The 17,943-nt window shown below is 36.3% G+C and overlaps 1 protein-coding gene across 8 annotated transcripts in view; it reads right to left on the reverse strand.

Moving 5' to 3' along the window:
- LOC117212905 (potassium voltage-gated channel protein Shab) overlaps window positions 1-17,943 on the reverse strand; it is a 69,714-nt gene that overhangs the window by 30,722 nt on the left and 21,049 nt on the right. For all 8 annotated transcript variants that reach the window (XR_004488541.1, XR_004488542.1, XR_004488543.1 and 5 more), the window contains exons 4-5: window positions 16,683-17,529; window positions 8,322-8,620 (exon numbers count right to left, since the gene is read on the reverse strand). Coding sequence is in view for 5 of the 8 variants with exons in the window: in XM_033458041.1 (XP_033313932.1) it covers window positions 8,322-8,620; window positions 16,683-17,529 (1,146 nt within the window). In the remaining 3 variants the exon portion in view is untranslated. The remainder of the gene's footprint in view (window positions 1-8,321; window positions 8,621-16,682; window positions 17,530-17,943) is intronic.

Here is a 17,943-nt window from a genome sequence, read left to right on the forward strand (position 1 = left end):
TTACGTTTCCAAAGATATTTTGATTTTGTTCATAGATTTTGTCATATTTTCAAAGATACGATCGAAGAACGTTTCTCAATAGTTCGTTCTTTACCCGGTCTCCTAACTGCGGTCATTTGACAGTGGTTATATAGAAGGCGGTTTAAATATGGACTGGCATTTTTATTTCAGGACTTATTGGCAAATCTGTTGGAGATTTTTAAGAGGTGACACTTCGATGTAATATATAAAACACGTTTGCTTTGTGACACGAAGTTAAAACAAGCTGAATGGACGTAATTCATTCATAATTTATAACTAATAGCACAAATACGTAATTCAGACTGTATAGTTGAAGTAATAGTAAAAACGTTGATTCTTAAAAGTTCAACTAGCCCATATTAATACTCGAGCCTGTGTATTCGGGTCACCTACTCTTATTCCGCTTTTAAACTAAAACAGAAAGTATATCTGCATCGTTCTAGGGTTTCACGTTTGTCCGTGGTAGATGTTTAAGAGTTTAAAAATCGTATAAACTTCAAGAGTGCGATTAGAAATGTTTCACTCGCTCCGTGATCCCAAGATTTTCAACAGACACGGTCGAAGTCACTCAAACTCGGATGTCTGCGCGGGACAAAAATTCATTCACATTCAAAGATCGTGAAGCTTAACGTGTGACTTAAAAGAACTGAATATTCGTTTACAAAGTAAAAATTCGTACTCTTTACAACAGTAAAACACACTTTCATTCTTTAATTATGTTCTTTGGAAAAATCGAATCAGGATAGTTAAAAACTAAGACAACGAATTCTTGTTCTTTTATTTATACCGATTAACTGTTATTTTCATCTACTAACTTTGTACGATTGCCTGACATAAGATCAGAAGCCGAAGTTAGATTAAACGCTTTCTCTTGAAATACGTTTTACATATTTGCGAAAAGTGTCCAAATGAACTTATAGACGATAGCGTATCCGCATAATGCTGAAAAATGAAAAATCCTTCAACGAAGAAACGCGCGTAGGAGAACAGGGCATGAAGCGGCATGACACGATGAAAAATAGAAGAAACAGAACGGAGGGGCGATCGAGCGTTAGAAAGAAGACAGTAAAAACGTATCTCTGAAAAGTGCAATCACAAAAGCGTTCCGCGCTTTTCTCGGATCGAGCACGGCAAGGTCCGACGTCCAAGTACCGCGGCCTCACACCCCCGGATTATCGTCCATCGTCACGCATTTTCTTTCTCGTCTCTCGCACTTCATCGTTTTCATTCTGCCGTTGCCTTTCTCGTGGCTGCCAGTTGCTACGAAAACTTGCGGAGTTTCTATCTTGTCGGACGTTGCCAGGAAAGACCGTTTAGATTTCTCTTGAACGCGCAAAACTGTTTCCCGTGTACATCTTTCGAAAACTTTAAATCCTTCGTTTCTATCTTTTTCTTTTCTTTTTTCTTTTTTTTTCTTTCTGTGTTTTTTTGTTAATCTCGTTTTTGCTCCTTTTTTCCCCGTAACTATTTTCATTCGTTAGTTGCTTTTACAGTTCTCTCTGAGAGGATCGAACCCGATTCAAAGATTCAAAGTTTCGTGGATTTTGCTCGATTCTTTTCGACTGAGCGACCGACACACACAATGTACATGCAGCGAAAGAGAACGAGATTCGGCAAGGTCCGACAGTAGCAGGTAATTCGTGTGTGTGACGAAAGTTTCGGCGGCTTTGTTCAACGATGGTGGTTCAATGCGCGCTGTCGGACATTGCCTGTAACATACCGACACGAAATCCGTCAGAAAATTACCGCCAATGGTGAAAGAATGGATCTGAACTCATCATTGGCTCACGAATTGCGGCACGCTGCTGCCTGCAATAATCTTTCTTCCTACGCACACTGTGGGCCATAAGTGTTTCAACGTTTCGTATTCTCCCGCGTTAACTTAAATCGGATACCTCCCGTTGCTTTTGTCTCTTTAGTTATTTTATTATAAATCTGTCAATTCATTCGTACGTTGCTTACAACGTGAAATATTCAAATTTCAAATAGTAAAATTTGCTGCAGCTTCTCGATAATTGCAACGAGTAGGAAGGTCCTGATACTTATGACCGGCACTGTGCTTTCTCAGTTTCCCAATTATATCATTTTCTTTCTACGTTTATCGGACTTTTCCTCGAGAATCGTTTAAGCACCGTTCGTAAACCTTCTCTTTTTCGTTTTTTAAAAACAGTTGCCATTGATCGCGCAACCAACACTTGCATTCCGAAAGATAGCCGCGAGCAATCGGCTTGAAAAGTGAAAATAGATCGTACTATTGCAGCCAACTGCGTAAAACGTAACGGGATTGCGTAATCCAGTGTGAGAAATTAATACTGCGAGTTTAATGAGTATAATAGTTTAGAGCGAAGTCGTTGCTGTCAGATAACGAATTTCCTATTAATAACGAATAACAACGAAGTAATCTTTACAAATATTCAAACGAAACAAACATTTATCCTTTGCAATTGGTATAGAAAAATTGCACGTTGCAAATCTATCGTCTTATAGATTCAGTAGTGTAACTACTCCCTTACGTGTAACTGATACGATCGATGGAATTATTTTGTAGTTGCACTGCTGAACGTATTTACGCTAATTATACGCGGTACCGAGGAGAAGTTATCTGACCGCGTGATGCGTCAACGTTTCTCCAACGACTTGTCGAAATTACAGAACGTCGAGTGCGCAAGTTTTTGTGGATAAAAATTGGTAGAGCGTGCGGAGAACCTAAAAGGGACGTAGTTCGATTGAAATTAACATTTCCACGGCACGAACTGCGATGGCATTATTCGATTACGTGGTGTATTATTTCTGTGTTCCGCAGAGTTAGTTATCGACGGCCGTACGTGATAACGATCAACGAAAGAAAGAAATTCTCAGGCCAACTGATAAGAAACTGAAGGAACATCGAAAGGTCTATTGGCATACCTAGAATCTATGTGAACAGAAAAAAGTGAAACAAGTTAGTATCTAATTGAAAGAAACACATCGACGACTACGTTTTAACAGTTTATCCTGCTTTGGTGTGCTTTGAAAACGTGATCGCTGGTGCACTGTATACACGTGACGCACACACGAATCGTGATCGAGAACCTCCATTTACAGAAATTCGTATAGCTGCCTAAGTTTCGGTGCCCTGCGTGTTCTCTGTGTTCTAAAAGAAAAGCACATTCATTCATTCGTTATTGATAAGCGAGCATTCCAGGACCGCAGTGATGTGCGAAAGGAGCACTGCCAGTCGAAGGATAAGATCCGATTCGACGATGCAACCGTTAGACCGGCGCGTTTCCCGACGAAAAAGCACTTGGACGACACGTTATTGCATTCGATGGAGCCAATTTTTCACTCTACGCGGTCTTATATTATCTTTTTCTTTGATCGATGTCTTCACTGTCCTTTAATCTTCGTGATATCCTCAATCCTCTCATTTATCAACACTCGTCTCTCATTTCAGCTCGTAATTACTTATCTATAGCAAGCTCTATCTTTTTATTCATTTTTTTTTTTTTACTCGACGATTGCTGTGTAATTCACTGGATGGAATTCATTTGCAAAGTTCTTATCGATCTTTCTTTTTGTTAAACAACGTTAGAAAGGATAGAAGCCAATATAACGTAAAAAGATCGTGTTATGATGAGAGGATTAGTGTTCTCAATGACTCTATCGTCTTCGGCTCATCGAACTTCCAATGTTTGTACACTGCTATTTACAAATTACCACGATTACTTACAAATGTGTGTTGCAATCAATTACACACACGTGTTACATCGTACGTAGCAACGAACGTTCGACGATAGCTTTCAGAAGAATCGTTAATTCGCGGAGAAATAAAAATCCGAAGAGTTACAAGTTCGATGAATCGAGGATACGCAATTGTTAAAGGATTATTGAATTCGAATAGCGTGGACGAGTAAAGGGGAAAGCGAACATCAAGGGAAGTTAATGTCGTTTCTTTCGGGCTCCGCAGATCGTCGGTTCACTCGCGAACTAAATGAAGGAAAAAAAAAAAGAAAAAAAAATCAATCGCGTAGATTTTATCTGCCGAGAGGCGGTATGAACGGTAAAACTCTCGGAAAGAATTTGTCGGGAAAACACGCGACCAAGTAGAGTTAAAGTCGAAAGTTGCGCAAACCTTTATTCGGAACCTCTATACCTCACAGTATCAAATTATTCTTCTATATCACGATATTTCTCTTATGTTTCGTTATCTTACTATATTTTGCACGTAACTAGAAGACGTTTAAAAAAAAAACAATATTCAAAATATTTTATATAAACTGTATACATATGTATATATATGTTTATTGGTCTACATGAAGTAACAGATTGCAAAATCGTGCACTTTTTATCTGAAGATTTTTACGGTAACTTTATCAGCACTGGTAGGTATAGATGCGTTTGTATAAAGAAGAACTCTGTATTGTAGTAGCATTTCTGTTAATTTTGTATGTATCGTACCGAGCAAGGTTGACCATTCTTTCCGTGAACGTACATGTTTCGTACAATTTTGTATTAAAAATATGTAAGCGGAGAAACCGTTTTTACGGAGAAAGTTAAGAACGAAGAAAATAAATGGTGACCAAGCTCCGTATTCTAACATACGCGATATTGTTTCAATGTGTTGTCACCGAGTAAATATTATAATTTCTTTTCGAAACATTGGCGAGAAAGATTCGTAAAGGAATGAAATATCCCATCGAAATTTAAGCCACATACAAAACTGTTGAGGGGAATATTTACTCGTTTTGTGTTCGTGCCAGACCTGATTTCGAGATTCTAGCAGCAATTTCGCTGACACGGATAAGAAGGTAGACACAACTCTACGGGATACCGGATCAATTTGTCACCGGTATCCCGTAAAAAAGAAAAGAAGAAGGAAAAATCAAGCAGACACACATAGATAAAAAGCTGCACATCGAGCGGATTTGGTCTCTTTTCTTTTCTTTCCTTTCGGCGCTCGACGTGCTTTCTTTTCTCACGAAAGACCAAATAGAAAAAAGAAAAAAAAAGAAAAAGAAAAGGAAAAATGGAAAAATTGTTTCACACTAGGCGTGCTTGGGTACATCGTGTCATTCTGCCATTGTAGACGTATCGTTGCAAATTTATTACTTCACTAGGGCACGGCGGTGTGAAGAGACAAACTTGTGCCGTGGCTATTCGACACCAACGAGATTACATCGATTCCAAACAAGAACGATATCATTGGATGCACATTCGTTCAAATAGATATTACATCGAGGAAAAAGCAGCGGTTATACTTGATGCATACATGTATGGTAGATAGTAAATGAATAGAAAAAAAAAAGATAAAAAATAAGTCTTGAGATAAGAGGAACGGTGAGTGTGCTCGATATAAATATACAACACCTTTGTTTTTTTTTTTTTAATGCTTTCACACACACACACGGGTAACTTTTATATTTAGAGAATATGCGTCAGTCTTGTACAACGCTTTGTATGTTAACACAATGGCAGTTGTTTTTGCGAAAACGATACTTTACACTAACATTAACTTACGGTATTGGTTTATGTTTTATAACTTATTTACATACACATATATGCATATACACATACAGGGTTTCTTTTTTAACACGTTACATATTATCTGTATTGAGTGAATAACATATAGTGATAATAAATATTTGGAAAATATTTTTTCCATAGTGAATTCCTAAATGACTACTAAAATGTATCAAATGGAATTATATATTTGATTTTTGTCATTATATTGTTGAACATATTAAAATGAATTTCGTAAACATAAAATGTACGTATTTTTATTTAAAATTAACAAAGTTGATAAACATAGAACGTTGCTTGAAAATAATTACTAGAGCAGTAGTTCATGAAAATCAATTAAACTAAAGCTATTAATTGGATTCTGCAAAAGAACGAAATATTGCTTGAACATGTATTAAAAAAAAATATAGTCTTTCAAGTTTAGCATATATAAATTATACTATCGTATATTAATGTGTTTAATCCTCATTGATTTTATTAGACCGGGGATAAAGTGAGAAATGTTTTCAACGTGCTGTGTTTGTACGTATATACACTGTTCAAAAATAAACTGAGTGAAAAAGACAAGTATTATTACTTCCAGTATCATAAACTAAATTACTTTGCGAATAGAAGTATCATTTTCAGTTTGATAAAAAGAAAGTATACAATTTCATTAAAAAAAAAAAAAAAACAAAGCTACGTTAGCTTCGTAACGCGATGGAAAATGATATTTTCAAAATGTTCATTATCGTCAAACATTGTCCAATCGACACAGATAAATTTCAATTCGTAACTTCTTTCTGTTACATTGATTTCTTGCAAAAGGTTGGAAAAAAATCGTTCGAAATATTAGTATGAACACTCTGTAGGTATACATACATATATTATTTGTTATATGTAAAACAGTATCTTTTTTATTGAAATTAACTGACAAAGTATCTGTGAAAAGACTCTTCGTAACAGTAAACAGAACAGCGAATGGGACGATATATGTCTTGAAAGTATAAGATATACATATCATCCTTGGGTCTGATTAAAATCAGACTCTACTACTAGTTTGCATCCAATGTGACCGCACTGACATTCTGATAGTCGTGCCTTTAGTAGCCATGTGCGGATACTAAAAATTTACGAACGATTCTATCCTTACAGACGGGCTCGAATTTCCTTTTTATCGGATTTAACATAGGTGTTAAGGCTATATATTTAACTTTTTTCTACGTTAGATACATTGTTTAATTAATGGAATAATTAAATATTAGTTAACAACGAGTACAGACGCATATCATAACGAAAGCGTCATAAATAAACTTTTACGTAGCAATCGATCAACTTCAATTTATAGCAAACAATTAATTTGTATTTGTCAATTTATATCGAGGTATAAATTTAGAATTTGAAAATTATTAAAAAGAAAAATTATACGAATAGGTATACAATCTGATTGTATAAGATTTACCATTTGCTTCTAAACAAACTATCAATTTTCATTACCTTTATATTCGAGACACATTAGAAAATATATTGGAAAATGTAGGAAATACAAGTATGAAATTCTAAAATCATCAAAGAAGAAGAATTTTCTAAACAGACGTGTACAATGATTTTATTGCCTTTTTTGCGTTTTTTACTTACTCTATCAGCTGCTTATTTTTGAAAGAGATGTTATTACGATTATATCACACTCGGCGACGCTATGGTTTCAGTAAACTACGAAACTCATTTCAAACGCAAATTGCTATCAGAAAGCGATAGGAAGCGAAGAGATTGTGCAAATAAACAGAAACTCATATCCGTTGAGAATAATCGTTAAACACGAAACACATTGTAGATATCTCGAAATGATCATTTGAATTAGGTATATTACGTTCATCTGGTTAAGTTTATCTTATTATTTTTGAATTAATATATCGCATATTTATGCAGGGTGTCGCGTTATGTTATCATTCCGACGATAAAATCTTTAATTCGAGAAAACTGTCGCGAAAAACTTGTGGAGTATTTAAAGGCGCAAAAGTGCGCACAGAGTTCGTAATACACAAAAATATAAAAATAGAATATGTAAATAAACTACTTAAAATTTGATTTAAAAACAGAGATAAACTACTTAAATTTCATTTCTTTAGAAATTTTCATAGTAAAACCCTCTACATAAATACAATTTGCTTGTTCAATTCGAAGTGAAGAACGAAATAATACAAATGCTACATGTTCTGAAACATTTCTTCGAACAAAATGTAATTCCACAGATAATTGCGAAACGTGGGAAGATTTATAATGGAGCATGTTGTATTTTCTCCGAGTGAAACGCAACTCGCGAATAAGATTAAAAATTACAAATTCTAAATAAAAAATAATCAAAGAATTCGCCGCTCCACTCGAAACAGGAAACTAGACAAAATCGGTTGAAAGCTGTCATAAAATTACACGTCTAAAGTATTTCGAACATTTTCCCAATACAAAATATATTCGAGGGATAATTACGCTGGAAATCTATAGACAGACTTGGCTCCTCCAGATTAACGTAGGGATCAAATTCCATCAAAAAAAATTATCCCCAACTTTGCTTACTCCGTTCAAAACGTAACACCAACGATTCACAAAGAACATGACTGTCAACGAACATGCGTGACACCGTTTTGCTAAGATCCAACGAAAATCGAGCCCAGTCCGATCGCGGTAACATGAAACGCCCGTGCAAGCCTAGTCTTCAGGCGCGCGCGCGCGCACACACACACACGCACAAAATAAAAGGAAACACATAGGAAAATCATACATCATAACGAGGACTGTATAAAAGGTGTGACGACGTGACTTACGCTAGGTGTGGTATTGCCTTGGTTCACGTGCTGGGCTGGTACATCGTCGTGAAAGTAATCGTCGTTCTGAGTTCCGGGTACGCTCTGAGCAAAGTCCAGGAGACGACGGTTCGGGCTGTCCGGTGTGGTCGGCAGATCGTTAGGCAAATTTGGGAAGCAGGACGAGGCGCTGCGCCGATGTCGCGAGAGACTGTAATGCTCATAGTTACGATAACAGCCTGGCCCGGTCTGGGCAGGACCGCGTCCGCACGCGGATTCTCCCTCGGTGCTGTTACCATCCACGCCGGACATATTGTGACCTGGAAACAGGTTCCGCGTCCGTTCTGTCTTTCACAATGCCGTAATCGGTAATCAACCTTGACGCAAGAATAGGCGAGGATTCGCTCCAACTTTTGCACTCGTCCTCGACAACGTACTCCAATAGAGAAAAAGAGAGAAAGAAAGAGAAAAGAAGGGAGAGAAGAGGACAGATAGACAGATAGATATGTATAGAAGGTGTGGAAGAAAAGAGGCATGCAGCGATATTTTTTCGATGAACGACGTTTTTTTTTGCTTTAACAAGTAGGCTTGGCTCGATTGTATACGAATAATGGGAAATAAATGTTTCGGCTTGGTCCGGCGTGGTAGGCTGGTCGTTAGGTGGATCAGGAGCATAGCAGGACAAGTATATGGCAAATCATAGATACCAGCGTATTAGCGAGCTTTGCGTAGCACGATTACGAAGAGAATTTTGTCCCAGTTGCAATTTATGTACAGCATATTTTCTCTGATTGACGTGATTCCTTACGCCGAACGTTTAGGTATTCGTTGATGAGATATGCATTTGACGCGACTTTGAAAGCAAAAGTAAGACGATTCTTGGCGTGATCTTGTACTTTGATACTCTTTTGTGATTGGTACGTCTTGTTTATACGTTGATTTCAATAGAATGAATTTTGAAAGCAAATGTAAGACGATCGTTGGATACTTTTCGATACTCAATTATCAAAATTCAAGTTTCTGTTCTTTCGGGGAAAGTATTACAACGTCTTGATCGATTATTGTGATTAGCTTTCACGATCGAATGACACATTCATACTACATGTGACGTGTGGTAATTTTTTTTTTTTTTTTTGCTTATTACAAGTAATGAACTAGAACATGAGCAGCTTTTCATTTTCATTCACTTTAATTTCATTTTTGTTCGTTATATTAGCTATAGTGCTTATACGTTTCGTTCAGAAGGATATGATTCTCATCTGAAAAACTGAATTCTGATAATTGGTGAAAATGATCGGTCACTTCGAATAATTTACAAAATTTTCATATTATACCATATGTATAATTTACGAACAAAAGATTGATCTTCGTCTTAATCGATTCCTCACCCGAGATCTCTTTCTAAAAATCATCTTAATTTTGATTCAAAGATTTAACTGCAGTTTAAAAAGATCTTTACTTTAAATGTTCAAATGTACCATTTTGAGAATATTTTGTACATAAATGTGTTCCATGGTATCATCAGTGTTCTGATGTATTTATTCCCAATCGTATCTAAGATCAATATTATTTCATGAATATAAAACAATTTTAATTACAGAAAGAACAAATAATTAAATAAATATATATATACACTTGTATTTTTTGTTGATATCAAACAAACATACTTGCTAAAAATAAAATTCTTATCAACGTTCGAAATATAAATCATCGACAAAGGTAATATCGATATAAACGATATCAATAAATTTTAGTAGTGTTTGCTCACCATCCACGCCGGACATCTAACGATTTGGCAAGAGGCTCGATGTCCAGTTCGTGCGTTTTCTCGCACCTTGATAAGTTTATCAATTATGGCGCAGGTGCGATAACAAAAAAAGATGACTGATCGTGCTTAGTGTGTCAGGTGTTAGTTATCACTAGAACTCCGAATACGGTCATTTTAATACCTATTTTCATACTTTTTTTTTGCCACGGAATATTGATGTTCAATAGGTTTGTTAAAATATCGCAGATACAAAGATTTTGTAACTGCACTTCTTAGGAAATTCTGTAAGATAATATGATAAAAATAATAAAAAATAATATTATGTAATTGTAAGATGTAATTGTGCAAAAGAAATGATATATATTTTTGAAATTCTGAGTTTGCATGAAATACGATAATATAAAAATAAATTATTTCCTTTACGTAGGGTGTCCCAGGCTTTTTTCACGAAACTGTGCCAATATATTTTATGAATATAAATAAGTTCATATACAAAGGCTGCGAAAAATATTGCTACACCGGTCTATTTATCACAGCATATACGTACTAGTTAATTATGTCCAAGTATATTAAATTTCGCATCGTTTGGTGGTACCTTCGCACGACTGTAGAAGTTTTATGCTGCGAAAATGAAATATATATAATCTCATAAAAGAATCGTTTTCGATAGCGAATACATTTTGTAGCCACCGTAAATACTCCAATAAAAAGTTATAACAAAAATACGAGATATAACTTCTCATTCGATGGAATATCAATGAACAGATCGATGTTGTACACATTTCCATTAACTCCATTTTAAAAGATTTTCCGTTCTCATAAATACAGGGTTGAGATCTGCGAGAAATTGAATATACTATATTATAAATTTCTCGTTAATTTCCTAGGCTCGTATAAATGTTTCATTAGAGACTTATATAAAAAATATAGGTAACGAGAAATTTATTTCGTATTCGATATAACGGTTCAACGAAGATTAACCTTCGACCCTCAAGATCGCTCGAGATCTCATCACATCATGCCATCGGACCTTCACTCCTGGAGAAGAAAGTTCTCTCAACAAGAATTGATACTTATCAGAAATTACTACAAGGCAGAGGTTTTTAATCTTTTCATAAATGCATACCATCAGCAATAAAATTTCAGTATCACCAAGAAAAGAATATCTCGCATGATTACTTTCGATGACGATGAAATTTGTATACTGTACGTTGTACAAATACAGTGGAGTCTCGGTTATTCGAGTCTCGTTTAACCAAAGTTCCGTATTATCCGAGGTGCTTCGAAACTTTACAGTAACTTCGTCTTTTTCGAAATTTTAACACGAAGAGCTTTTAAGAGCACGAATTTAATATTTCGTAATTAATTAATCCTAGATACATGTACAACATAACGCTATCAAAATGTTTTCTATGTATCTTATCATACGAGCTGCGAACACTAATAGACTTTTCCGTTTTATCCGAGTTTTCGATTACCCGAGGTAGACCCTGTCCACGTCACATCGGATAATCGAGATTCTATAATTCACGTAACCCTCTCACGTACTACCAGTGGTACGTGTACCATTCATCGAAATTAAAGAGAAGCTGTGGGAAATTTTTAATGTAATAAATTCAATTTCTAATAGACGTGAATCCTGTATTTAAGTCTGGTAAATATTTTAAAATAGAACTGTCGAAAAATCAATATTCTCTACTTCGTTGTACATTTTAAATTTAAAGATACGAAAATCCACGTGAGATGCAAAAATATATAGAATATAGAGTATTCGTTACAATATTCAGTGGATAAAACTAATTTCCGCTTAAATTCCATCTGTTTAATAGCGTTGATAAAAATATTAATTTGTATAAGTATCGACAATCAAGCATTTCTGATCTTATATTTAGAGGATATTTTTTTTTTCTTATTTCTACTCACAGAATATTCTCGCACCAGTCTTATGAAAAAACTTATGATCACCCTATATATTCGATCAATTCAATGATAGATCATAAGATCACCCTTCATCGTGATTCGATATTCATTCGCAAAGTATAGAATTTTAAATAAAATACACGCGTCGATCGTATCAATCGGAAATATTCCGTGTAAAACGACTGATTGTTCGTTCCTTGTAATTTCATAATACAATTCGATATTTCGATACGAGATAATTAATCGCTTATACGAGGGATAAAACCAATTAACACGAGCTCAATTCAACGAAACAGTATTTATTTCGTTGAAATTATGAAAACACTGTGTTTGATGAAAACGATCGCCGTCGGTGTTCTACGTGGATAGGATGATATCTCTCAGGGTTTTAGTGTTAATATAATTGATTAACCTTTCTGGGTGAAGAAGAAGCGAAGTCCTGATTCAGTCCGGCGTGGTAGGCTGCTTTCTTATCTATACGTAGGCCGTATATCGAGAAAGTAGCGGAAGCGAAACCAAAAATATATCGATAAAATAGCTCGTTACCATCCACGTCGGACATGTCGTGAGCTTAGGTAGGTGCAATTAGTTTGTCGGCATCGACCTTGGCATAGAGTTGGTGATGTTCGAATCTCGGGCAAGTGTGCCGGATAGTCGTTCCAAATGCGAGTGAGAGATCATTAGTTTGGAAGTTAAGTTTCGGTCTGTCCGGCGTGGTAGGTTGATCGTTAGGTTGACTGAGGAAGCAGCAGGAAAACGAGGCACCGCAACGACGCCACGAGGGACCGTAATGCTCATAGCTAGGATAACAGCCTGACCTGGTCTGGGCAGGGCTGCGTCCGTACACGGATTCCCCCTCCTTGCTGTTACCATCCACGCCGGACATATCGTGACCTGAAAACAGCCTCGGTATCCATTATGTTTTTCATTATGCCATCAATTCATCAACCTTGACGCAGGATTAGTAGGCTCATTTTCCAACATCTGTATGAGAATCGAGATTACACGAAACGCTAGTAGTCGAGATATGTGAATCGGATGGAATACGATTTAAGATGATTGTGTTTGCCATGTCGGCGTTCTTAGGAATCTACCAAGCAAAATCGATAGAGCAAAGGATTCCCAACCTGTAGGTCGCGACCTCCAAAGAGTCGTTAAGTTTCCTTCGTGGATCGCTACGGTTATTTTCACTTGCAACTATTTTTCTGCAAAAATTTATTTATTCATGATTCGCGGTGTTTTCTTTATTTTAACAGGGTGTTTTATCAGTGATCATAACGCTACTTCTTAAAATCGATGGGAAGAAGAGACTTAAGGTCTTCATACGGATATTCGGAACATGTTAAGGGAGCATTCTACTGCATATTTTCGCTTAGAGAATCGATCTTTTTGTGTTCCTAAACGTAAAGTAGTCTTGACTTAAGTTACGCGCAAAGGAAAAAGTAGACCAACGTGTATACGGGACTTTGTATGTGGAATTTTGTATGTCTAGTGAAAGTTGAAAATGTTGAGATTTTTTTAATTACTGACTTTTTTGCTACTAGCTTCGATATAGACAAACTCATGTCGATCAAGAATTTTTTTGGTTTTTTTAATGTACAGGGATCAGCATAATGACCAGAATCATGAAGCTATGAAAAGATCGTTTTTTAAACGAATACGTTTGAGGATATACAGTGCTGTTAATTTTGATTATTTCTCTTTAAAAATGTTTTCAAATGTCGCTGAAACATGGACAAGTATATGTACAAGGTAATTATATCGGTAAGACTATTTAATGATTTTTTTCTAAAAATACCAAAGAAAGTCTGTAAACCGTGTCTTACAGTAGAATATCTCCTTAAAGGTCCGCCCTATTATACGCATAATCTACTGCTCAGAAGTACGTGAACACTTGCTTATTTCTGACCTACATTACTATGATCGTGAGTTAAAGTGTCAAACATTATGAGACAATTTCGTTATATAAAAAGTTCACTATTCTCAATTTGTCTCGCCGTCAAGTTACAAATACGATAAAGTACAGGCTACATACATAGAGAAACTATCGTGATCAATTCCAGTAATAATATTAAAGATCAATTAACATTTCGACAAATCGCGTACTTAATTTTAATATACCGTTAATGAGGTTTTAAATAAACAATTTAAATTTCATGTAATACATTGCAACATTTGAGCATTTCTGGATAGTTCGTTTAGGATATTCGCTGTTGTTAATTCGCAACCTGGTGCTTTCTTTACTAATTAACTCCATGAGAGTCTGTCTTAATTACAAATAAATTAATTAAAATGAAATATGATATACACATGTTGATTTCACAAGAACATAATAAGTATACTATCGATCGTTAGTTTGTCGTTAATTCATATATTTTAGTAGCATTGATATACCGTTAATAAAAATCGATCAAAGTGTCCACATATTTAAGACCAGAAGGTTTATCAAACACTCTGTGTTATTCTAATTCTACGCTATGGCAAGACCATAATTTCTTTTTTTTTTTCAATTTCGACCACGGTAGACCTTGACTCGCTCCTTGAAAATAACATTATTAACAGTATAAATACATTGATTCTAATGAGAAGGGGTCGCGACTCGCAAGAGGTTGGGAAACACTGCGATAGAGAATGAAAATAACACGATCGATGAATGACAATAGTTTTGTTCTGTGTCCTCCCATGATTCATGAATATTTATGAATATGGTGCAGTTTACATTTAATGAGAAAGTCAATAAAAAGGGTGGTCAGTGTTTCTCTAGCAGTGTGGTCTCTCTTTACCTTGCTCCTGCGCCAGAACTGATAAATTCATCATTCTTGCGTCAGGGTTGATAAATTGTTAACGTTTCGTTACGATAAAACTTGCGATTTTCCATTTTTCGGGTATCGCACACGTGCGTTAGTATTAGTATATTTATGATCGGAGTAAAACGAATGAGAAGAACACCGTTAATGGGCGTAGAGAGTGACAAGGTCCCGCTCAGTATCACTCTGGAGTACGATCGCGCCTTGTTAACTGGAATAATGTTGACATCGCTATTTTCCATTCTAAACGGCACTGAACTGTTTCTAATTGGTTTCCTTTTCGTTAAATCCCTGGACATATTTGAGATTCGTCGCAATAAAAGTTAGCGAAAGATACAAGGAATTCCAGTTAAGCAGGTGAAACTTTTGAGATCTACGTGTGCGCAACGAAGGTATGCGACGATGTACAAAGAATATTAGGGAACAACGAAAAAAAAAAAAAACGAAAACCTTCAGTAGCACGAGAGAAAACGATCCGGTTAGACCGTTAATTGGCAAACAGCAAGCCGTAGTCGTAGCCAAGTTTTCCCGACTATAGCGCGAAAACGTTGATCTCGTGATGGTGAAGCACATATACTCGAGATATGATACGTTTCAACGATATACCAATCTTCAATGTTTCAATCTGTCGACCTTCCGGTAAAAAATTATATTTTATATACTTATTGTATTATATTGTATATATTGTATATATCTTATCTTATACATTAATAACTTGTATCATTATATAAGGTTCGATGCACTGAAAGCACAACCGGAAGAGAATGATTTCGTATGAAAAAGAGGTCGAAAAAATAGAACAAAATTTGTCTACACGACATTTCGTTCTATAATAATTAAGAAATAATTAAGTATAAATATTTGCCTAGTACGTTTGCACTCAACTATCTACCTTTTCATATGTGTTTTCTTGAACCCAATCATTTCAGGCCTTAATTAGTAAATTCTGATAATTGTTTGTAGAAAAAACAAAGTTGTCTGAGGGAAAAACCATCCTTCTTTCGTTAATATTATTTTTAAAAGCTATGGCTAATGAAAGAGGATTTTCCTATTATTTAATTGGCGATTCATTGAAATACATTCAACTACAGTACCTAGAAAAGTAGTAGATAAATTCATAAAAGCAGAAAGATAAAACTAACAAATTAACTAACATGCTATACTAAAAAACCTCATCAAAAGTATGGAAGTGCATATAAAATTACCAATAAACATAGTGGAAACATCGGAAACGTAGTAGTAGAAATTTCTTAGCAATGAAAATATTTCGACTTCCATTTCAGGTTGTTATATTTATTAGACATAACTAAAATTGTATTTTTGCGATAATATTTATCATCCCCATTAAACCACCATAATGTTGTATGTCCAAAAGCTTACTTGTACACCACAAATACGCTGCATAAGGTACGTTTATGCTAAAATTCTTCGCCTTAAGTTTATACGAGTATCGTTTCAATTGAGTACCGAGCACCAATATAAAACATTAATAAAATACCATTTTCGCAATCGATCATCGTCAACTACTCCTATAAAGTAAATTTATTCTAGTGTTCTTTGCCTTAAAATATATACGAGTACCATATCGAGCGAGTACATATATTTATAAAACGTCAACAGAGTAGCATTTCTGCAATCAATCATCCTCATTCGTATCATCTTATTCTGATTTATTATTAAATATATTATACCTATTCCCTGCAATTTACTTATGCACCAACTATTACTATCAAGTAAATTTACTCTAGTTATTCTAATTTTCTTTATTCCGATATTCTTTACCGTTAGATCGTATCATTCGATTCTCAGAAGATCGGTGTATTTTCAGAGCGTATCATATAACCCGAGTAGTAAGTGTGTATATCCTCCTCGTGGTCCGTCGCTTACCAGTATCGACGATGACATCGATGAGATCCATGCTTTTGGCGAAGGCATCCCTCAGGTTGATGTGATGGAACGAAACGATGCTGCCCTCCCTCTTTGCCCTTTCAAGAGCCTCTCGCCTCTTGAGGGCTTTCTCCCGTCTCATCTGGTTCTTGTAGAACTCGGCGAAATTGTTAACGATAATGGGAATGGGCAACGCGATTACCAGGACACCACATATACAACACACACTGCCGATCACCTTGCCGAGCGGGGTCGTGGGGTAGATGTCGCCGTATCCGACGGTGGTCATCGTGATGCCCGCCCACCAAAAGGTTTCTGGAATGCTTATGAATTTGGTCCCGGGCTCCTCCTTCTCAGCGAAGTAGGCAAGACTCGAGAATATAAGGACGCCCATCGCCAGGAAGAGCATCAGCAGGCCCAGCTCCTTGTACGAGTTACGCAAGGTGAAGCCAAGGCTCTGCAGCCCGGTCGAGTGGCGGGCCAGCTTCAGGATCCTCAGGATCCGCATTATACGAAAGATTTGCACTACCCTGCGCACGTCCTGGAACTGGTCGGTCGCGTTCTTGTTCGTCTCGACCAGGAACAGAGATACGTAGTACGGCAGTATTGCCAACAGGTCGATCACATTTAGACCACCCTTGAAGAACTTCCACTTGTCCGGCGAGGCACTGAACCTAAGCATGTACTCGAGGGTAAACCATGTGATGCACACAGCCTCCACCATGGCGAGCTGCGGATTGTCTTGAAAGTTCCCCTTCTCATCATTCACTTGCATACTAGGAATGGTGTTGAGAGTTAGTGCGATCGTCGAAAGCACAATAAAGAGTATTGATATCACAGCTATCACCTGGAAAACCGACGGATCAACCGGTCAAATACCGACATCGTCAGATCGCTTCATCTCCTACTATTCTTGCTGCGATTAAACTAAAATTACCGCACCTTTTCTAGAACTTTCCGTCGACTGGCTATCGTATATATTTCTTTCTTTTCTTTTTTTCTACAATTGAACGTTTCTGTTTCGTGTGATTTATTATATTTTCCATGTGTAATTTGAACGCAACGTAGTGGAATGACAAAATTGAAAATAGTAACAGTTCCTATATCGTTATCGTAACAGGAAATAGCCAATGAAGCAGACTTCGGTAGACGAACGTGAAGAACGGAAGAAGAAAAACTCCGTGTAGTCCGTGATTGCGTTACCGTGTTTACCATATTTATGATACTTTTTCTTTTTTCTTATTATCGCACGAAAGTCGAC

This window comes from Bombus bifarius, unplaced genomic scaffold, assembly GCF_011952205.1.
Source record: "Bombus bifarius isolate JDL3187 unplaced genomic scaffold, Bbif_JDL3187 scf7180000008417, whole genome shotgun sequence".
Classification (NCBI taxonomy): domain Eukaryota; kingdom Metazoa; phylum Arthropoda; class Insecta; order Hymenoptera; family Apidae; genus Bombus; species Bombus bifarius.